The sequence below is a fragment of the Leptopilina heterotoma genome, unplaced genomic scaffold (genome assembly GCF_015476425.1).
Source record: "Leptopilina heterotoma isolate Lh14 unplaced genomic scaffold, ASM1547642v1 Lhet_17, whole genome shotgun sequence".
NCBI classification, from domain to species: domain Eukaryota; kingdom Metazoa; phylum Arthropoda; class Insecta; order Hymenoptera; family Figitidae; genus Leptopilina; species Leptopilina heterotoma.
This window is the reverse complement of record NW_025110886.1, coordinates 1,342,098-1,365,296: the sequence shown is the minus strand read 5'-3', so window position 1 is coordinate 1,365,296 and position 23,199 is coordinate 1,342,098. Positions and strand designations below refer to the sequence as shown.

Sequence of the window (23,199 nt, the reverse complement as noted above, 5' to 3'; positions counted from 1 at the left end):
CTGACAGACACTTCCCATACATTGGATAGTTAATAAAATTTTATAGAAAAAGAAATATTTCCCAAAGAATTATTTTAGCCTTTTCTCATACTCTGATAGACACGTCCCATACTTGGGATAATTAATAAAATTTGATAGAAAAAGAAATATTTCGAAAAGAATTACTGTAGCCTTTTCCCATACTCTGACAGACACTTCCCATACTTTGGATACTTAATAAAATTTGATAGAAAAAGAAATATTTCGAAAATAATTGCTCTAGCCTTTTCCCATACTCTGACAGTCACTTACCATACTTTAGATAATAATTAAAACTTGATAGAGAAAGAAATTTTTCGGAAATAATTACTGTAGCCTTTTCCCATACTCTGACAGACACTTCCCAAACATTGGATAATTAATAAAATTTTATAGAAAAAGTAATATTTCCCAAAGAATTATTTTAGCCTTTTTCCATACTCTGATAGACACTTCCCATACTTGGGATAATTAATAAAATTTAATAGTAAAAGAAATATTCCGAAAAGAATTACTGTAGCCTTTTCCCATACTCTGACAGACACTTCCCATAGTTTGGATAATTAATAAAATTTGATAGAAAAAGAAATATTCCGAAAAGAATTACTCTAGCCTTTTCCCATACTCTGACAGACACTTCCCATACTTTGGATAATTAATAAAACTTGATAGAGAAATAAATTTTCTCAAATAATTACTGTAGCCTTTTCCCATACTCTGACAGACACTTCCCATACTTTGGATAATTAATAATTCGTGCTTTTTCGTGCTTTTCATTTTTCAAGCCGAGCTGTGTAATAAGCTCGAATAGTTTCAAGTACTGGAATTTTTTCGTGTACTTGAAAGTTTCAAGTACTCGAGTTAATTCTAGTACTCGAATTTTCCGAGCACTTGAGGGAATTCGAGTACTTGAATTTTTCCGAGCTCTTGAGTAAATTCGAGTTCTAGAGAAAATTCGTATAATTTTCGCATATATTATATTTAGCAAATAGAAATACACTTTGAAATTAAAGATTTCTTTACTTTATTGATTCAGTAATTCGAATAAATTCGAAATTTTCTACTTATTAATATTTTTTTTAGTAAGTCAAAATCTGGAATCCATTCGAGTACTCGAAAATTTTGAGTACTAAAAAGTTTTTAGTTTAGTTTTTTTTTTAGTTTTTTGGCTCGGCTCGACATTTCGAGTTATTTGCACATCTTTAATAATTATTAATCATAATAACTTTTTTTTCTCTTTAAGTATTTTCAATTAATTTTTTCATTACTTACGAAAAATTGCTTCTCGAATATTATCGGGAACTCCATTCTTATTATGGCCTTGTCCCATGGCGCACATATTTTTTAATGCCTCTTTTCCTACTAATTCGATCAAAAGGGCACGAGCAAGTTCTCTGGGGTTATCCTTAAATTTGTCCATTAGAACTAGTTTCGACTTTTCGACAAAAACTGGCAAACCTTCCACTAATTAAATTTTTTGATCACAGTCAACTTTTTGCGTTTCTGAACTCACTGGAAGATTTGCTTCTTTTCTCAGCATCTCAGTTATTCTTTACATTAGTGTCACCATGTCTGATGCTATGACTTCAAATAAGATGGAAAAATAATTTTAATTTTAATTTTAATTTTAATTTTAATTTTAATTTTAATTTTAATTTTAACTAGCAAACTTTGCGCGCTACGCGCGCATATCATATTTCATATTTCACAATGAAAAACTTATTATGATATGTGTTTTAACCCATTAAAGATATGTTATTCACGTATTCCATATATTTTATTATGGAAAAACATATCACATTAAATAATATGACTTTAATTCTGATGTGAATATGAATCAGAAATCAGAAATTAATTGTTTTAATTTTAGCCTGATGCCTAGTAATAATTATTCATGTTAATTTTTTAAAAAATTTTGATAAAAAAGAAAATTAAATATTTTTAATATTAATTTTTTTGCAAGTTGTTTATTAATGTTTATAGAATACAGAAAAAAATTAGAAAAAATAATAAAAAAATTTTAAAAGTTATAAACTGTTGAATTTCATAACTGAAAAAATTTGTGGTTGAAATGATAAGTCAAAATCTACTTAATCTATTTATTTAAAATTTTGCAGAATTTTTTGTTATAATTAATAATTTCTTTAGGTTTTTTGTTTTAGAACATTACAAAAATGTTCACACTGTCAACCAGTTCGTATTTTCTTTTTTTCAGCCCCCACTTTACCAGTTTATAACTTTAAAAATTTTTTAAGTTTTTTACCTAATTTTTTTCTGTATTCTTTAAATATTAATAATAAACAACTTGCAAAAAACTAAATACTAAAAATTTTGAACTTTTTTTTTTATTCTACTATTACAGTTATTTACGAATTCTCTTAATTGTAAATTTATTCAAAAATACAAATAACTACATTTTGAAATTAATATTTACTTATTATTTTTCCGTAGGAATTAAGATTTTTAAAAAATTTTTGACTCGGAGTGATTGGTTTATTTTTTTTTAATAATTAAATATAACTTAGGTGTAAAATTATTATTTTATTTAATAAAAAATATAAATTGTTACTTTAATTTTTTAGAAATTATTTTTATATAAATTTTTATTAAAATATATTATTTTTAGAATAAATTAGAATAAATTAAAATATTATTATGATTGAATTTAAAAATTATAAAAAATAAGTTTATAATATAATTAATAATATTTTTATTTTTTAATAATAAACAAAAAATTATGCAATAATCTATTGTTTTTATTTGCAATAATTAATATTACACGTTTGATGTTAATTAAAGTTAATGTAGAATAATTGAGGAATCGAATCGGAAAACTAAATAAAATAATTATAGAATGTAAACATTGATTAATTTATGTTGGCGATTTTGAAGCCTAATATGGTTTTCTCCCAAGGCATTCTTTCTTTTCCTTCGATGATTTTAATGTTATCCATTTCATTTACAGCAATGTATGGTAGTACGTCTTCTGAAATGTAAAAAAATTATAATTAATTTTATATATTTATTTTAATTATAGTAATACAAATAATTTCTTTCGAAATAAGTAAAATTGATTATTAAAAAATTTATATTTTTAGATAAATTTTTATTATTTTTAAGAATATTTGTTTAATTTTTTAAAAGATTTAGTTCATTAAATTACAATTTTAATAAAATTTTCCTATACAATTCAATTATTTTCAATACATTTTTTCTTAAGAATTCAATTATTTTCACAAATAATACATTTTTTATGGAAATTCAATTACTTAAAGGAATTTGAATAAAATTTTTCTGTAGAAATTAATTATGTTCTTTCTTCAGAATTTAATTATTTTTAAAAATGTTGATAAAATACTTTATAAATTTGATAAATAATTATAATAAAATCGGTCATAGAATACAAATATAACATTTTTCTACAAATACAATTATTGTCAAAAATGTCTGTAAAGAATCTTCGAAAGAATTCTATTATTTTCGTAAAAAATAAAATTCTTTAAAGCAATTTAATTATTAAAAAAAAATAATTTTTAATTCTTTGTCAGATTTCAATTAGGGTGTTTTCAATTTATTACTAAAATTTAATTATTTTTAAAAAGTTTTTAAAAATTCTGAAATATTCAATTATTTAAAAAAATTTGAATAGAATTCTTCACAAGAAATTAATTATTTTCACAAATAATAATATTTTTTTCTGGAATTCAATTATTTTTATAAAAAGAATTCTTCACAAGAATTAAATTTTTAAAAAAAATTTAAATAAAATTCGATCCAATAATTCAATTATTTTCATAAATAACAAACTTATCGCAAAATTTCAATTACTTTTATAAGTTTTGAATAAAATGATAGAAAATTGCATTTATTCTTACAATTTTTTTTAAATTCTTCGTAAGAATTCAATATTGTTATTAAAACTTTATAATAAAATTCTTTATAAAAATTCAATTTTATTATTTAAAAAAATTTGAATAAAATTCTTCACAAGAAATTAATTATTTTCATAAATAATATTTTTTTCTAGAATTCAATTATTTTTATAAAACGAAAATTCTTTACAAGAATTCAATTCTTTAAAATTTTAAATAAAATTAACGTTCCAATATTTCAATTATTTTCATAAATAACAAACTTATCGCAGAATTTCAATTACTTTTATAAGATTTGAATAAAATGATAGAAAATTGCATTTATTCTTACAATTTTTTTTTAAATTCGTCGTAAGAATTTAATATTGTTATTAAAACTTTTTGATAAAATTCTTCATACAAATTAAATTTTAAAAAACATGCAATTACTGAATAAATTATTTATTTTTGTATTTAAATAATTGAATTCTCGGGAATTTTTTAATAAAAATGGATTAAAAATAAATTTCACGTGAAATTTTAAATTATAATTGAAATATTAAAAACATTCTTAAATTCAAACATTCTTAATTGAATTTTGAAAAGGGTTAAAATTAAAATTTTTGAAAATTTTAATTTTTAGTTACAATATTCTTATAAACACCCTGTTCTAATAATTTCAAAATTTTTGAGAATAAAAATAAAAGATTTTCCATTTTTAAATAACTTTAAATTTTTCAATATTTGCTAAAATGGATTTGCCAAAAATATTTAATTTTGTTTTTCTCTAATTTTTCTCTGATTTCTAGAAAGAATTAAAATTTTTTTTCGATCCAAAAAAATATTCTGATGAATTTTGTTATTTATCAAAATAGTTGTTTGTAGTTTATATTAAGGGCATTTGAACCATTATGACGTCACAGTTTGTTCAAAGCATTTGTTCTAAATACGTGATGTCATAATGGTTCAAATTCCCTTAAGATAAAGTTTAATTCTTTTTTAGAATTACTTAAAAATTTTCAAAAATAATTTATTTCGTACGACGAATTAATGGTTATTATTTATTAAAATAATTTAATTATTGCAACTAATTTTATTATTTTACTTAATTAATTTTTTTTTAATGAAATTTTTTCGTTAAGTTTTAATAAAATTTTTAACAATAAATTTTAGTTTTCGAAGAATTTATTTAAAAATTCTAAATATTAAAAATATTTGAAATTTCTTGATGAACATAATTGATTTTTCTAATTGAAGTTTTATTATTTATTTATAAAAGTAATTTAGTGTTTTATTATAATTTTTAAAAAAATTTTTTGAATAATTAATTTTCTTGATAAATTTAATGAAAATAGTAAATATTGACAATCATTTAATTGCTTAAATTTTTTTAAAATAATTTAAGTTTTGCAAATATTTTATAAAAATTTTTTAAAAGTAATTTAATTTTTCGTGAAAAATTATTCTATTTATAAAGATAATAATTTAATTCTTGACGAGATATTCGTTAAAAATTTTCAAAATAATTTAATTTTGTCAAAAAATTTGATTATTTTTGAAAATAATTGAATTCTTGTAATGAACATTATTATTTATATATATTTTATAAAAATTTTTTAAAAGTAATTTAATTTTTCGTGAAAAATTATTCTATTTATAAAGATAATAATTTAATTCTTGACTAGATATTCGTTAAAAATTTTCAAAATAATTTAATTTTGTCAAAAAATTTGATTACTTTTGAAAATAATTGAATTCTTGTAATGAACATTATTATTTATATATATATATATTAAGGTATTTTATAGAATTTAATTAACTTATAAGAAAATAAAGAGGGGATAAACAATGAGAAATGGGTTTAACAAACTAAGAGAGTGATATTTATCACAAATTGTGATATTTTTACTTACTATAAGATTTAATAAATCCAGTTACTGAAACTGGATCTCCTTTTTCGAAGTTATGTTCTGTTTCTGGAAAATTGTAGATCCTGACATCAATTTTAAATTCGCCGTCGGTAATTGATCCAATTCCGTAATTAACAATTTGGGATTGGTATTCATATTTCAATCGACGAAAATTAGTTTTTATATATCCTTCCATTTCTAAATAATAATAAAAATTAATATGTAATTTTATTTTTTTTTCAAATAATAATTTAAATAATGCTTATTTTACATATATATTTGTATTTAATTAATAGCAGGAATGACAACTAAAAGCAATAAATTGAAACTGAATTTTAACATTAAAAACTGAATCCCAAATATCAAAACTAAAATTTTTAACATTAGAATCTGAAATCTAAATATCAAAATCAAAATATTTTTTGCTTACTGATAATATCTTTTTGAATTTGAATATTATCAATTTTAATTGTCTTGATTTCTTGATTATTTTCTTCTTTCTTGACATTAAATAAGCCAAGAATTGTTATGACAGTATTTGATTTTATTTGAAGTTCGTAGTTGACATTACCCAAATTATAATTCGGATTTTTGTATTCTGCTGTCGCTCCGTCAATATGTAGAATCTAAAAGAAATTTAATTTGATAATTAAATACTTTAAAAACTAAAAAAAAATTTAATGGTCTGTAATGAATTTTGAACAACCATTTAAATTTTCATAAAAAATTTGTTCAATGGTATTTTTACATTGAAAGTATTTTATAATTTTAGGCAAATAAAAAATAAGTATTTAAGTATTTATTTTACAAAAATGTTTGATATTTGAAAGATTTAGTTTGGAAATTGTAAATAAATTAGGTTTTTGAAAAATAGTAATTTTTTGAAGATAAATTTGAATGCTTTATATAATACTTTATATAATATACTATATTTTTAAAAATATATTATTTAAAAAAAAAATTTTTTTTAAATGAATGGAAAGTAATAAAGTATAAAATTATTAAAATTCTTATTTTAAAAAATTATTAATTATTATAACCATATTATTTTTCTTTAAAAATTCTTAAAGGTTTATATAATTTAATTAATTAATTCAAGAATATATATACAGTCAACTCTCGATAAGACAAAGCGCGATAACTCAAATTTCTCGGTAAGTCAAAGTAATTCTTGGGTCCCGTTCATTCCTTATAAGCATTATTAACATTTGATAACTCAAACTTTTCTATAACTCAAAGTTTTTTTGGTCTCCCTTCGAGTTTGTCTTATCGAAAGTTGACTGTATATATATTTTTGAAAAATTAGTTATAATTTTTAGAAATAATTAAATTTCAAAATAGTTTTCAATAATATTATTTAAAGTTTAAAATTGTATAGAAAAAAATAATAAATTTTGAAAGTTTTTTTAAGAAAAAAAATTTTGAATTTATTTATTTTAATTTAGAAATTTTGAAAAAATTTGCTTCTTGAATAATGTTAAAAAATTATAAGAATAAAAAATTGTCTCAATTTCATTAATATAAATCTTATGTTAATGAATATTATTTGCTAAGTATTAAAAGTTATTTTAAATAATATTTAAAAAATTTTAAATAATATTTTTAAAAATTAAATTAAATATAACTTAAAAATATAATCGTATTTTTGAAATGAAATATAATTGGAAAAAAATTTAAAGCGTGATTGTTCGCCTGTAGTTTTGCTTGGTTTTACTATAAGTTTTTAATTTTTTTACCTGGTTAGTTTTAATAATGTTTTCAATTCTCTCGATTTGTTTATTCCAAACGCTGACTTCAACTTTAGTCCCATTGTTGTTATTCAAACTAAAAGAAAAAACTTTTAGTTTATTATTTTGCTCTTCTGATTCATTATCATTTTTTTTTACATCTTTGTCATTTTCTCCTTTTTTCTTAACTACTCTTGTAGCTCGTATAGTGTCCACATAGCCAACAATTTCTCTGTAATAGAAAAAATAATTAATTATTTTATAAAAATAAATGAATTTTAATAAATAGAATTAATAAATAAATTTTTTTTTTAAATTAACGCAATTAAATTTTACACAGAAGAAAACAAATTTTTTTTTTCAGGGACCGTTTCAAAAGTTTAGTTTCGTTTTAATTTATGAGTTGACAATTAAATTAAAAAACTGAGTTTAGTTTTGTGTGGATTCGAAACTAAATTAAAAAAACTAAATTTCAAAATAAAAAAATTGGATTTTTTTAAATGCAAATCGAAAATAAGTGTATGAGAAACTAAATTATTTATTTACAATTAAAAAATAAAAAAAAAATATTTAAAGAATTAATATTATTACTATCATAACCTTAATTAATAATAGATATATAAAGTAGTATATGCAGATTTGAATAGAAAATAAATTTAAAAAAGTGAACCAGGTTTTCATGTATGATAAATTATTTCAAATATTTTTAGTAATTTTTTTATTGCCACGAAATATTAAATTTTTTTGGACTTTAGTTTCGAATCGATATGAAACTTAATTAATTTGGTTAATTTAGTTTTGAGTCGACACGAAACTTAACTAATTTAGTTAATTTAGGATCGAGTCGATATAAAACTAAATTAATTTGATTAATTTAGTTTAATTTTTTTTTTATTTTAATTACATTTTGGAGTTTATGTAGAATTATTTTTTCATGATGATAAATATATTTATATTTTAATTTACAAGTTTTATTTGTGCAGCTATTTAGTGTTAAATAAACAATAAAACTAAAAAAGTGTAATTAAAACAAAAATAATTGTATTTTCTTCTGTGCATAATATAATTGCATATAATTTTTATAAAATCACTACAACCTTAATAATTTTTTTTGTACGGAAATTTTGAAATCAAAATTATAATAATTGATTACATATTAAAATATATAATAATAATAAATAATATAATGAATAAATATAAATTATATGTACAATAAATAAAATTAAATAAAAAATAATTAAAAATTAACTATAATTTAAAATAAAAAATTTATATTTTCTAAGTTAAATGAGAATTGTTTCTCATGATAAATTTTTTAAACTTACATGCTACAACTGCGTAATTCAACTTCTTTCAAAACTTCGGAAGGCGTAAAAGGGATGCTTTCATTTTCGCTTGGCATATCTTTAGGCCTGCAATTATTAAATATAAATGATTAAATTTTTTTATAATATTAAACATATTTCTAAAATAAATTACCCTTTTATTAAATATGATTTATAATATAATAAATATAAATAAATATGTATAATAAATAATAAGATTAAATAAAAAATAATTAAAAATTTAAAATTAATAAAAAATTTATATTTTCTAAGTTAAATGAGAATGGTATCTCATGATAAATATTTAAACTTACTTGCTACAACTGCGTAATTTACCTTCTTCCAAAACTTCGGAAGGCATAAAAGAGATATCTCCATTTTCGCTTGGCGTATCTTGAGGCCTGCAATTATTAAATATAATAAAGTGATTAAAATTTTTTTTTAATATTAAACATATTTCTAAAATAAATTACCCATTTATTAAATGTGATTTATATCTTTAAATAATAAAATCATGTTTCTTACCCATTATCTTCTATTTCAATAAGAATATTTTCATCACTTTCCGTTAAATCACTTTTATTCATTTTTAATTAAGGAATTATTTGATTTATAATAGTTTATAATTCTGTAATTAATTTTCGTCGAACCGAAAGGACGCTGAATTCAATAGATTTAGTGTAAATTTTAAAACAAACGAAGATCAGAAAAAATTGAGTCGCGTAAATTTAAATATTTATATATATATATATATTATACGTAAATGACGTATATAATATTAAGTAATTCAAAAATATTTAAAAAAGTAAAACAATCATTTTCATATATACGTAAATAATGTATATGATTAATTTGAATATTCAAAAAATAAAAATAATCTTTTTTTGAATACATAATTTTGGAAATAATTGTTTCTCTGTGTTATTTAAAAATAGAAAACTTCTTAAAAAAATAAATAAATATTCTATTAATTTTTAAACGTTTTAGAATTTTTAAAAATTATTAAAACCAAAAGATATTACAATAATAAAAATTTCTTACCATTTTATTTTTTTATAAATATTGTTTTGTTATAAAATAAGGCTAAAATGCATAATAGAATAGAAAATTGCTCAATTTTTTTCATGGTTAGAAAATAACATAACCTCAAAATTTATATTTTCTCAAGTCCAATTCACAATTGCTTCGCGAAAGTCTTTGGCGCATGAAATGCAAGAAATAGAAAGTGACACAAATATATATCTCTGTCCTTTTCTGACACATACTTTATCTTGCGCTTAGGCCTTAGTGTGCAATCCCATTATAGCAGAATACATCGACCGAAAACAGAAAATCATGAGTGCGAAAGAGATAGGTAGATATTGTTCTTTTCACTCTCATGATTTTCTGCTTTCGGTTAACGTATTCTGCACACATAAGATCGCACCCTTACGTAATACGTTTTCACCATAATTTTGAAAACCTTTCAAATTAATTAATGGAAATTATTGTAATGTTGACTCTTTATTATGGGGATTCCACACTTCGATCTAAGATGCATATAAAGGCGCACTCACAGCTAGTAGGCAGCAATACAAATTTGAATTTACTGTCTCTTTCACTCTAATTGACTTTCTCTCTTACTCCAATTACTGCCTGCGCAGGCAGGCAGAGCTGTGAGTGCTCCATAAGCGTGATGTTATTTCGTGTCGTTCATATGCATCTTTGCTCGAAGTGTGGATTCCCAATTATCTGAAAGTGTGGATTCCCCACTGTATAAGGCAAAAATAGTCGCTCGTGCAACACGTGCCGCGATGTATCAATGACGTAATCCAAAACAAAAACATATGATGGCAGCCGACCGTCAGTATCACATTAAAGAAAGGCTTTTAATCATTTATTACAATTAATACTTAATTATGTGAGAGCACCCTAAATAGTCAAATAAATGTTTCAAATCCCATTATAGAGTCGACATATCTACTTATAATTTTTTATTCAATGGTGATTGAATATTTTAGTATACAAAAAAAAGAAAGGGAATTATTGGCATATAAAATCAATTAAAGTCGTGTGCTTTTTATTGCTAATTAAAACTAAATCAAAATGTCTAAATCTTTACCCGAGAACGTTTTTGTATCATCGGATGAAATGATAGAAAAAGTGAAAATATTTGATTCAACTGTGTAAGTATATAAACATATTTTTAATAATTTCCATTTAAGTTGTATAAAAAAATTATTTGTACTATAACACAAAGAAAGTGCTCTATATATATTTCTTCAAATTATATCATAAATATAATTTTATTTTACTTTTAATAATTTTCGATTTAAAAATAAAGTATATTTTCATTATTATTATATAAAAAAATATAAAATTTTGTTTTAATATATGAAGAAAATATTAAGAAGCAAAAAATATATTTTTATTATAATGTTAAATAAATAAATTAGTTATATATATATTTATTTATATTTATTATTGTTTTTAGTGAAATGATTGGAGTCGTCGATGTAATTGAAGCGAAACAAGTAGTAGGCAAAAACACAAAATATATGATTTTTAAGTTTTTCATTAAAAACAATGGAGGACATCGAGTTCAAGTGAAAGTATGGAATGATGAAATTCAACGAGTTGAACATTTAATTAAAATGAATATGGTAAGTACAAAATTTTAGAAAAATTATTAGTAAAAAAATATAAACTTAATCTTCGCATTCATCTATTAAAATCTATTTAAAACTTTTTTATGTAATACTACTATTTGGGTACTTTTTTAGATTTCAAACCACTAAAAGCTACTATTTTTGTTGTTTAGAGAATTTCCATTATTTTAAATTTGCTAATATTAGAAATTAAAAAACTATTCTTAAAAATTATAAAAAAAATTCTTTAAAACGATTCAATTAGTTTCCAAATTTTCATAAATTTTCGCAAAATAAATGTTTTTAAATTTAAAATACTTTTGAAGAATAAGTAATCTGATAGTTAAATGGACCCATAATGAAAAATATGGAGCATGTGACCACTAACTAATAATAACATAACCTTAATTTTTAAAACAAAAATTTCTTTTAGTTTCTTCATATTGATGGTGCTTCAGCAAAACCTCAATCAATAGGAAAATTCAACGAGGGAACTGTTCCTTATGAACTCTTAATTCAATCCAATACTGTTATTACCAATTACATGATCCCGAAAAGTGAAGTAGAACGTACGGTAGTAATACCAAAATTCACAGTATTTCAGGAAATTGCCAGTGCATCAACAAACATTATCCGTAAGTTATTAATTATAAATAAATGTTGTGAATTTTAATAATGCACTTTCAATCCTGCAAGATGTGTTAAATAGTCAAAATACAATTTATAACTCGTTCCCGTCTTAATTTATTTTGATTAATTAAAGTGATAGATATATATTTACAAACAATTGATCTCCTACTTTTTATTTATTTTCGATAGGAGTTGGAGGATATTTAAAAACACCTTTTAATAAGGTGATTGACGAAAGGACTAACGAATTCCGTTTCACGTGTGGTTCGATAACTGATGGAATTTATCAACTGGAAATCAGAATAAAATCATTTCAGGAATCAATAAAAATTCAAAAAGGTGAACCAATTGAAGTGCAAGGTGTTATGAATTGGAAAAGTAAGTTTCAATTTTCTTTTAAATTTAAAAAAAAAAATTTCTATTCCTAACAATAATTGAACTTTACCGAATTGAAATTGAATTTATTTGAAAGATTAATTTAATTTTTAAAAACCTATTATGAATTAATTGAATTTTAAATTAAATTTTTAAAAAGTTAAATAATTTTGAACAAATTTTATTTATAAAAAATTAATTAAAACTTTAAAGGAAAATTCTAAGAGTTATTTTAAATAAATTTTTTTCTTTAAATAAATTAATTGAATTCTAAAAAAATTTTATAAAAATGATTAAAATATAATAATTTTTATTAAATAAATAAATTATTATTTTATAAGTACAGTATTAATAATCAATTTTGAGAAAATTTTAGTGAAAAATTTAAAAAGTAAATAATTTAAATCTTGAAAATAATTTTAGAAAGGTTACAATAACAATTTTAAAAAATATTGCATTTCAAAATATTTAAATTGAAAATTTTAATTCCTTTAAGTTATTAATAATAATAATCATTAATAATCATAATTAATGTTTTTTAAAATAAAATTATTGATGTTTCAAATAATTTTACAATTAAAGATTTTTAAAAAATAATAATAAATGTAGGGTAAATGTACTAATTGTCAAGGATGGTTCCTTTTGTTGAGTAAACAAACTTTGAATTTTATTTAAATAGTGTAGGACATTATAAATGAAAAAAGTAATAAATATTTTTTTTATGCGTTATAAATGTGAAAAAAATATATTAATATATTATATACACAAACAAATGAGACATTTTAGACAATATTTTTTGGTTATTACCGCATGGTAACATCGACAAAGGGAACACTCTCGGCAATTGGTACACTTACCCTATTAATTAAAAATATTTCTTGTGTTTTTGTTACTATTACTTAAAGGTCATAGAAAACAATTTATTTATTTGTACTAAAAATCATTTAAAATAAAAAATATATTCTTAGAATTTTATTCTATTATAAATTATTATTATCAAACAATTTTCGACCATTAATTTGAATTATTTTTATTTTTATAGAACCAGTATTTCTGACTGTGGATAGCATGAACTCGATTACTCAATTAAACACTCCAAGAATGACTTTTATTAATCTTTTAAAAGGATCGAAGAAAATAGAAAAAAATATTACAGATAAAAATTAAGGCGTTTATTATTTTATCTGACTTATATCATCAACTGATTATTTTATGATAAAATAATAATTCTTTTATTCGAAAAAAAATTATAATTGCAAACCAAAAATAATAATAGTTTATACTTGTTCAAATAAAATTATTGATGTTTTAAATAATTGTTCAATTAAAGATTTAAAAAATAAATGTTTTAAAAACATTTTCTGTGTATCTATTATTTTTAGAATAAATTTAAATATTGTTAGAATTGAAAGTAAAAATTAAAAAAAAAGTTTTTAATAAATAATAATAATAGTTTTTGAATTTAATAATTCTTTAAAAATAAATACAAAATTTTTAAAAATTTTACAAAAAATAATTAAATCTTTTAAACAATTTTGAAAATTAAAATCTTAATAAATATTATTAAGTTAAGTTATTTTTAACTTTATTAAGTTTTTATTAAGTTATTTTTTATTAAGTTATTTTTTTTTTATAATAATATATAAATAATTCAAATGGAATTTAATACAAACTGAAATTTATTGTATTTATATATTTATAAAATACTTATTATTACAATTTTTTTTATTAAAGTTAATGTTAGAAAAATTGAGGGGTCAAATCGTAGTTCCCTAAATGAGTTAGACTACCAACTGCTGTCAAAAAATTTGAAAAAAAACATTGATTAGTTTATTTTTACGTTTTTATAGCCTAAAATTGTTTTTTGTATAGGCATTTTTGGTTTTCCATTAATGATTTGAATGTTGTCGATTTCATGAACTGCAATGTATGGTAGATTTTCTGGAATATAAAAAAATTATTATTAAATTGAATGTTTTTTAAAATCAAATTTTGTTGTTAAGTTTTAATAGAATTTTTAAGAATAAATTGCAGTTTTCGAAAAATTTATTTAAAATTGTAAATATTAAAAATATTTGAAAATAATTAATTTTCTAAATGAAATTTTATTCTTTATGAAATTAATAATTTAGTGTTTTAGTATAATTTTGTCAAAAATTTTTTTTAATTGAAGGGCTGGATGCTATAATGTGTTACGTGCTATGTTAAGTAAATGACGCGTAACACATAGCATCCAGCCTCTTAATTATTAAATTTTATGAAATAGTAAATATTGACAATCAGTTAATTGCGTAAATTTTTTTTAAAATAATTTAAATTTTGCAAATGATTTTATTAAATTTTTTTGAAAGTAATTTAATTTTTGTTAAAAAATTTTTCTATTTATAAAAATAATTTAATTCTTGACGAGATATTCGTTAAAAATTTTCAAAATAATTTAATTTTGTCAAAAAATTTGATTACTTTTGAAAATAATTGAATTCTTGTAATGAACATTATTATTTATATATATTAAGGTATTTTATAGAATTTAATTAACTTATAAGAAAATAAAGAGGGGATAAACAATGAAAAATGGGTTTAACAAACAAAGAGAGTGATATTTATCACAAATTGTGATATTTTTACTTACTATAAGATTTAATAAATCCAGTTACTGAAACTGGATCTCCTTTTTCGAAGTTATGTTCTGTTTCTGGAAAATTGTAGATCCTGACATCAATTTTAAATTCGCCGTCGGTAATTGATCCAATTCCGTAATTAACAATTTCAGATTGCATGTTATACTTCCTTTGACGAAAATTAGATTTTATATATCCTTCCATTTCTAAATAAAAATAAAGATTGTTAATATGTAATTTTATTTATTATTTTTTTAAATAATATAGTAATTTAAATAATGGTTATTTTACAATATATATAAATATATTTGTATTTAATTAATAGCAGGAATGACAACTAAAAGCAATAAATTGAAACTGAATTTTTAATATTAAAAACCGAAATCTAAATATCAAAATCAAAATTTGTAACATTAGAATCCGAAATCCAAATATCAAAAATTAAAAACCGAAATCTAAATATCAAAATCAAGATTTGTAACATTAGAATCCGAAATCCAAATATCAAAATTAAAATTTTTTTTACTTACTGATAATATCTTTTTGATCTTGAATATTATCCATTTTAATTGTCTGGATTTCTTGATTATTTTCTTCTTTCTTGACATTAAATAAGCCAAGAATTGTTATGACAGTATTTGATTTTATTTGAAGCTCGTAGTTGACATTACCCAAATTATAATTCGGATTTTTATATTCTGCTGTTGCTCCGGCAATATGTAGAATCTAAAAGAAAATTAATTTGTTAATTAATTAATTTAAAAATTAAAAAAAAATAGTAATGAAAATTTTGAATATAATGAATGAATGAATTTTGAAAGATTTGTAGTTCAAATTGTCATAAAAAATTTGTCGTAGGGCAATAGTAAAAAAAATTGTTAAATTTTAGGCAAATAAAGAAAAACAAGTATTTAAATATTTATTTTACAAAAATAAAAGAATGAATATTTAAAAGATTTAATTTGAATATAAATTATGAAAAAGTAGGTTTTAAAAAAATAGTATTTATTTAATAAATAAAAGTAATGAATAGAAAAAATAGTAATTATTTGAATTTACATTTAAATGCTTCATATAATACACTTCAGTTTTAAAAATAAATTATTTTATAAAGATTTTTTTAATTAATTTTTTCGAAAATGAAAAAAAAGTAAAGTATAAAATTATTAAAATACTTATTTTAAAAAATTATTAATTACAAACATAATATTTTTCTTTAAAAATTCTTAAAGGTTTATATAATGTAATTAAAAAATTTCTATTAAAATATTTTAATTTTGGAAGAATTAGTTACAATTTTTAGAAATAATTAATTTGAAAATATTTTTCAATATTTTATTATATAAAGTTTAAAATTTTATGGAAAAAGAATAATAAGATTTAAAAGTTTTAATTAAGAAAAAAAAAAATTTTGAATTTGTTTAATTTCATTTAGAAATTTTGAAAACATTTGTTTCTTGCATAATGTCAAGAAATTTTTAAAATAGATAATTTTTTCAATTTCGTTAATATAAATCTAATGTTAATACATATTATTTGCTTAGTATTAAAAATTATTATTTTAAATAATATTTTAAAAAATTAAATGTAACTCAAAAATATAATCGTACTTTTTGAAATAAAATATAATTGGAAAAAATTTTTTATTCAAAAAATTGAATAAAATTGGGAAAATTTAAAGCGTGATTGTTCGCCTGTAGTTTTATTTGGTTTTACTATAATTTTTTAATTTTTTTACCTGGTTGATTTTAATAATGTTTTCAATTCTCTCGATTTGTTTATTCCAAACGCTGACTTCAACTTTGGCCCCATTGTTGTTATTCAAACAAAAAGAAAAAACTTTTAGTTTATTATTTTGCTCTTCTGATTCAATCTCATTTTTTTTTCCATCTTTGTCAGTTTCTGCTTCTTTCTTGACTAGTCTTGTAGCTCGTATAGTGTCCACATATCCCACAATTTCTCTGTAATACAAAAAATAAATAATTATTTTATAAAAATAAATGAATTTTCATAATTATTAGATTAATAAATAAACGTTTTTAAAAATTTAACGCAATTGTATTTTACACAAAGGAAAATAAACTTTTTTTATTTTCATTACATTTTTGTAGTTTGTGTAGAATTATTCTTTCACGATAATAAATATATTTATTATTTTCATTTTCAAGTTTTATTTCTGCGGCTATTTAGTGTTAAATAAATAATTAAACTAATTAAACTAAAAAAGTGTAATTAAAATAAAAAATTGTGTTCTTTTTGTGTGTAGAATTCAGTTGCATATTATTTTAATTAAATTGCTACAGCCTTAATAATAATTTTTATAAGAAAAATTTGAAAATTAAAATTATATTATAATATAATAATAATTAATAATAATAATAAATAATATAATAAAAATATAAATATGTATAATAAATAAAAGTAAATTAAAAATAATTAAAAAATATTTAAAATAAAAAATTTATATTTTCTAAGTTAAATTAAAATGGCGTTTCATAATAAATTTTTTAAACTTACATGCTACAATTGCGTAATTCAACTTCTTCCAAAACTTCGGAAGGCGTAAAAGAGATATCTCCATTTTCGCTTGGCGTATCTTGAGGCCTGCAATTATTAAATATAAAGTGATTAAAATTTTTTTTTAATATTAAACATATTTCTAAAATAAATTACCCATTTATTGAATGTGATTTATATCTTTAAATAATAAAATCATGTTTCTTACCCATTATCTTCTATTTCAATAAGAATATTTTCATCACTTTCCGTTAAATCACTTTTATTCATTTTTAATTAAGGAATTATTTGATTTATAATAGTTTATAATTCTGTAATTAATTTTCGTCGAACCGAAAGGACGCTGAATTCAATAGATTTAGTGTAAATTTTAAAACAAACGAAGATCAGAAAAAATTGAGTCGCGTAAATTTAAATATTTATATATATATATATATTATACGTAAATGACGTATATAATATTAAGTAATTCAAAAATATTTAAAAAAGTAAAACAATCATTTTCATATATACGTAAATAATGTATATGATTAATTTGAATATTCAAAAAATAAAAATAATCTTTTTTTGAATACATAATTTTGGAAATAATTGTTTCTCTGTGTTATTTAAAAATAGAAAACTTCTTAAAAAAATAAATAAATATTCTATTAATTTTTAAACGTTTTAGAATTTTTAAAAATTATTAAAACCAAAAGATATTACAATAATAAAAATTTCTTACCATTTTATTTTTTTATAAATATTGTTTTGTTATAAAATAAGGCTAAAATGCATAATAGAATAGAAAATTGCTCAATTTTTTTCATGGTTAGAAAATAACATAACCTCAAAATTTATATTTTCTCAAGTCCAATTCACAATTGCTTCGCGAAAGTCTTTGGCGCATGAAATGCAAGAAATAGAAAGTGACACAAATATATATCTCTGTCCTTTTCTGACACATACTTTATCTTGCGCTTAGGCCTTAGTGTGCAATCCCATTATAGCAGAATACATCGACCGAAAACAGAAAATCATGAGTGCGAAAGAGATAGGTAGATATTGTTCTTTTCACTCTCATGATTTTCTGCTTTCGGTTAACGTATTCTGCACACATAAGATCGCACCCTTACGTAATACGTTTTCACCATAATTTTGAAAACCTTTCAAATTAATTAATGGAAATTATTGTAATGTTGACTCTTTATTATGGGGATTCCACACTTCGATCTAAGATGCATATAAAGGCGCACTCACAGCTAGTAGGCAGCAATACAAATTTGAATTTACTGTCTCTTTCACTCTAATTGACTTTCTCTCTTACTCCAATTACTGCCTGCGCAGGCAGGCAGAGCTGTGAGTGCTCCATAAGCGTGATGTTATTTCGTGTCGTTCATATGCATCTTTGCTCGAAGTGTGGATTCCCAATTATCTGAAAGTGTGGATTCCCCACTGTATAAGGCAAAAATAGTCGCTCGTGCAACACGTGCCGCGATGTATCAATGACGTAATCCAAAACAAAAACATATGATGGCAGCCGACCGTCAGTATCACATTAAAGAAAGGCTTTTAATCATTTATTACAATTAATACTTAATTATGTGAGAGCACCCTAAATAGTCAAATAAATGTTTCAAATCCCATTATAGAGTCGACATATCTACTTATAATTTTTTATTCAATGGTGATTGAATATTTTAGTATACAAAAAAAAGAAAGGGAATTATTGGCATATAAAATCAATTAAAGTCGTGTGCTTTTTATTGCTAATTAAAACTAAATCAAAATGTCTAAATCTTTACCCGAGAACGTTTTTGTATCATCGGATGAAATGATAGAAAAAGTGAAAATATTTGATTCAACTGTGTAAGTATATAAACATATTTTTAATAATTTCCATTTAAGTTGTATAAAAAAATTATTTGTACTATAACACAAAGAAAGTGCTCTATATATATTTCTTCAAATTATATCATAAATATAATTTTATTTTACTTTTAATAATTTTCGATTTAAAAATAAAGTATATTTTCATTATTATTATATAAAAAAATATAAAATTTTGTTTTAATATATGAAGAAAATATTAAGAAGCAAAAAATATATTTTTATTATAATGTTAAATAAATAAATTAGTTATATATATATTTATTTATATTTATTATTGTTTTTAGTGAAATGATTGGAGTCGTCGATGTAATTGAAGCGAAACAAGTAGTAGGCAAAAACACAAAATATATGATTTTTAAGTTTTTCATTAAAAACAATGGAGGACATCGAGTTCAAGTGAAAGTATGGAATGATGAAATTCAACGAGTTGAACATTTAATTAAAATGAATATGGTAAGTACAAAATTTTAGAAAAATTATTAGTAAAAAAATATAAACTTAATCTTCGCATTCATCTATTAAAATCTATTTAAAACTTTTTTATGTAATACTACTATTTGGGTACTTTTTTAGATTTCAAACCACTAAAAGCTACTATTTTTGTTGTTTAGAGAATTTCCATTATTTTAAATTTGCTAATATTAGAAATTAAAAAACTATTCTTAAAAATTATAAAAAAAATTCTTTAAAACGATTCAATTAGTTTCCAAATTTTCATAAATTTTCGCAAAATAAATGTTTTTAAATTTAAAATACTTTTGAAGAATAAGTAATCTGATAGTTAAATGGACCCATAATGAAAAATATGGAGCATGTGACCACTAACTAATAATAACATAACCTTAATTTTTAAAACAAAAATTTCTTTTAGTTTCTTCATATTGATGGTGCTTCAGCAAAACCTCAATCAATAGGAAAATTCAACGAGGGAACTGTTCCTTATGAACTCTTAATTCAATCCAATACTGTTATTACCAATTACATGATCCCGAAAAGTGAAGTAGAACGTACGGTAGTAATACCAAAATTCACAGTATTTCAGGAAATTGCCAGTGCATCAACAAACATTATCCGTAAGTTATTAATTATAAATAAATGTTGTGAATTTTAATAATGCACTTTCAATCCTGCAAGATGTGTTAAATAGTCAAAATACAATTTATAACTCGTTCCCGTCTTAATTTATTTTGATTAATTAAAGTGATAGATATATATTTACAAACAATTGATCTCCTACTTTTTATTTATTTTCGATAGGAGTTGGAGGATATTTAAAAACACCTTTTAATAAGGTGATTGACGAAAGGACTAACGAATTCCGTTTCACGTGTGGTTCGATAACTGATGGAATTTATCAACTGGAAATCAGAATAAAATCATTTCAGGAATCAATAAAAATTCAAAAAGGTGAACCAATTGAAGTGCAAGGTGTTATGAATTGGAAAAGTAAGTTTCAATTTTCTTTTAAATTTAAAAAAAAAAATTTCTATTCCTAACAATAATTGAACTTTACCGAATTGAAATTGAATTTATTTGAAAGATTAATTTAATTTTTAAAAACCTATTATGAATTAATTGAATTTTAAATTAAATTTTTAAAAAGTTAAATAATTTTGAACAAATTTTATTTATAAAAAATTAATTAAAACTTTAAAGGAAAATTCTAGGAGTTATTTTAAATAAATTTTTTTCTTTAAATAAATTAATTGAATTCTAAAAAAATTTTATAAAAATGATTAAAATATAATAATTTTTATTAAATAAATAAATTATTATTTTATAAGTACAGTATTAATAATCAATTTTGAGAAAATTTTAGTGAAAAATTTAAAAAGTAAATAATTTAAATCTTGAAAATAATTTTAGAAAGGTTACAATAACAATTTTAAAAAATATTGCATTTCAAAATATTTAAATTGAAAATTTTAATTCCTTTAAGTTATTAATAATAATAATCATTAATAATCATAATTAATGTTTTTTAAAATAAAATTATTGATGTTTCAAATAATTTTACAATTAAAGATTTTTAAAAAATAATAATAAATGTAGGGTAAATGTACCAATTGTCAAGGATGGTTCCTTTTGTTGAGTAAACAAACTTTGAATTTTATTTAAATAGTGTAGGACATTATAAATGAAAAAAGTAATAAATATTTTTTTTATGCGTTATAAATGTGAAAAAAATATATTAATATATTATATACACAAACAAATGAGACATTTTAGACAATATTTTTTGGTTATTACCGCATGGTAACATCGACAAAGGGAACATTCTCGGCAATTGGTACACTTACCCTATTAATTAAAAATATTTCTTGTGTTTTTGTTACTATTACTTAAAGGTCATAGAAAACAATTTATTTATTTGTACTAAAAATCATTTAAAATAAAAAATATATTCTTAGAATTTTATTCTATTATAAATTATTATTATCAAACAATTTTCGACCATTAATTTGAATTATTTTTATTTTTATAGAACCAGTATTTCTGACTGTGGATAGCATGAACTCGATTACTCAATTAAACACTCCAAGAATGACTTTTATTAATCTTTTAAAAGGATCGAAGAAAATGGAAAAAGATATTACAGATAAAAATTAAGGCGTTTATTATTTTATCTGACTTATATCATCAACTGATTATTTTATGATAAAATAATAATTCTTTTATTCGAAAAAAAATTATAATTGCAAACCAAAAATAATAATAGTTTATACTTGTTCAAATAAAATTATTGATGTTTTAAATAATTGTTCAATTAAAGATTTAAAAAATAAATGTTTTAAAAACATTTTCTGTGTATCTATTATTTTTAGAATAAATTAAAATATTGTTAGAATTGAAATTAAAAATTATAAAAATAATAATAGTTTGAATTTAATAATTTTTAAACAATTAATATAAAATTATGCAATAAGGATTGAAATTTTTAAAAATTAAAACTTTGAACTAATTATTATTTTTCTATAATTAAAAATTAAGTGATTGACATATATAAATTAACTCATCAAACAATTTGAAAATTATATTAATATCATGGATATTTTTTGCTTTCTCAGGAAGAAATTTTTTTATTTTAATATAAGAAAAGTTAAATGATTATAAAGATAAATAATTTTTTGAATTAATTATAATATTATTATTAAAAAATAAAACTTGAAATTAGATAGAAGCTGTTCCACATACGGTTGATAGTATGCAACTCATTGAAAAAGATTTGAATTATGTAAGTCATAAAATAATTGAGGGAAGGTTACTTACCTCTTACCTCTTCGTGAATCTCTACTTAAAATTGATTGTCTATTTTTAAAAATTTTCTTAAGTATTAATTATTACCTATAATAATTTTAATAACTAAAATAAATGATAATTTAATTAAATAATATTTTATATATAAATTAACAAAAAATTAAATTTACTATAGATAATAGTTTTTCAAGTATTTATTATTTATATAAAATCTTCATATTATTTCATAACTTTTAAACAATTTTTTTTGATTTATTAAAAATAATTTATTACATTAAAAAAATCAAAATTTGTAATTAATCAATATGAATTAAATAGTATTATTACATTTAAACACTTGTTTAGAAAAATTGATTACAATTCTAATTAATTTTAATTAACTATTCAATACATAGTGAACAATAGTATTTTTCAAACATTTGTGAATCAACAATTGTGAATCAATTCCTTTATTACAATTTTCATTTA

At 20.4% G+C, this 23,199-nt stretch overlaps 3 protein-coding genes across 3 annotated transcripts; 2 read left to right on the top strand and 1 right to left on the bottom strand.

The window, feature by feature from the left end:
- Window positions 1–2,885: 2,885 nt before the first annotated feature.
- On the bottom strand, window positions 2,886–9,418 carry LOC122499593. The gene is made up of 7 exons (XM_043608041.1): window positions 9,357–9,418; window positions 9,146–9,232; window positions 8,832–8,918; window positions 7,516–7,738; window positions 6,351–6,405; window positions 5,783–5,977; window positions 2,886–3,004 (listed from the first exon to the last, which is right to left on the bottom strand). The coding sequence occupies exons 1-7, from the start codon at window positions 9,416–9,418 to the stop codon at window positions 2,886–2,888; spliced, it is 828 nt and encodes a 275-aa protein (XP_043463976.1).
- Window positions 9,419–10,624: 1,206 nt separating this feature from the next.
- LOC122499652 lies at window positions 10,625–13,630 on the top strand. The gene is made up of 5 exons (XM_043608106.1): window positions 10,625–10,996; window positions 11,305–11,473; window positions 11,892–12,093; window positions 12,278–12,466; window positions 13,506–13,630. Exons 1-5 carry the CDS (start codon window positions 10,917–10,919, stop codon window positions 13,628–13,630), a joined length of 765 nt encoding a protein of 254 aa, XP_043464041.1. The 5' UTR covers window positions 10,625–10,916.
- A 5,447-nt stretch (window positions 13,631–19,077) lies between these two features.
- On the top strand, window positions 19,078–22,083 carry LOC122499651. The gene is made up of 5 exons (XM_043608105.1): window positions 19,078–19,449; window positions 19,758–19,926; window positions 20,345–20,546; window positions 20,731–20,919; window positions 21,959–22,083. Exons 1-5 carry the CDS (start codon window positions 19,370–19,372, stop codon window positions 22,081–22,083), a joined length of 765 nt encoding a protein of 254 aa, XP_043464040.1. The 5' UTR covers window positions 19,078–19,369.
- Window positions 22,084–23,199: the final 1,116 nt, after the last annotated feature.

Bases quoted from the DNA above. Each gene is read 5' to 3' on its own strand.
- LOC122499652 (XM_043608106.1), top strand. From the start codon at position 10,917: ATGTCTAAATCTTTACCCGAGAACGTTTTTGTATCATCGGATGAAATG. The intron at 11,474-11,891 runs GTAAGTACAAAA...AATTTCTTTTAG, and splicing joins ATTTAATTAAAATGAATATG to TTTCTTCATATTGATGGTGC. The intron at 12,094-12,277 runs GTAAGTTATTAA...TATTTTCGATAG, and splicing joins TGCATCAACAAACATTATCC to GAGTTGGAGGATATTTAAAA.
- LOC122499651 (XM_043608105.1), top strand. From the start codon at position 19,370: ATGTCTAAATCTTTACCCGAGAACGTTTTTGTATCATCGGATGAAATG. The intron at 20,547-20,730 runs GTAAGTTATTAA...TATTTTCGATAG, and splicing joins TGCATCAACAAACATTATCC to GAGTTGGAGGATATTTAAAA. The intron at 20,920-21,958 runs GTAAGTTTCAAT...TTATTTTTATAG, and splicing joins AGGTGTTATGAATTGGAAAA to AACCAGTATTTCTGACTGTG.
- LOC122499593 (XM_043608041.1), bottom strand. From the start codon at position 9,418: ATGAATAAAAGTGATTTAACGGAAAGTGATGAAAATATTCTTATTGAA. The intron at 8,919-9,145 runs GTAAGTTTAAAT...TAATAATTGCAG, and splicing joins AAATTACGCAGTTGTAGCAA to GCCTAAAGATATGCCAAGCG. The intron at 7,739-8,831 runs GTAAGTTTAAAA...TTTCTATTACAG, and splicing joins GAATTACGCAGTTGTAGCAT to AGAAATTGTTGGCTATGTGG.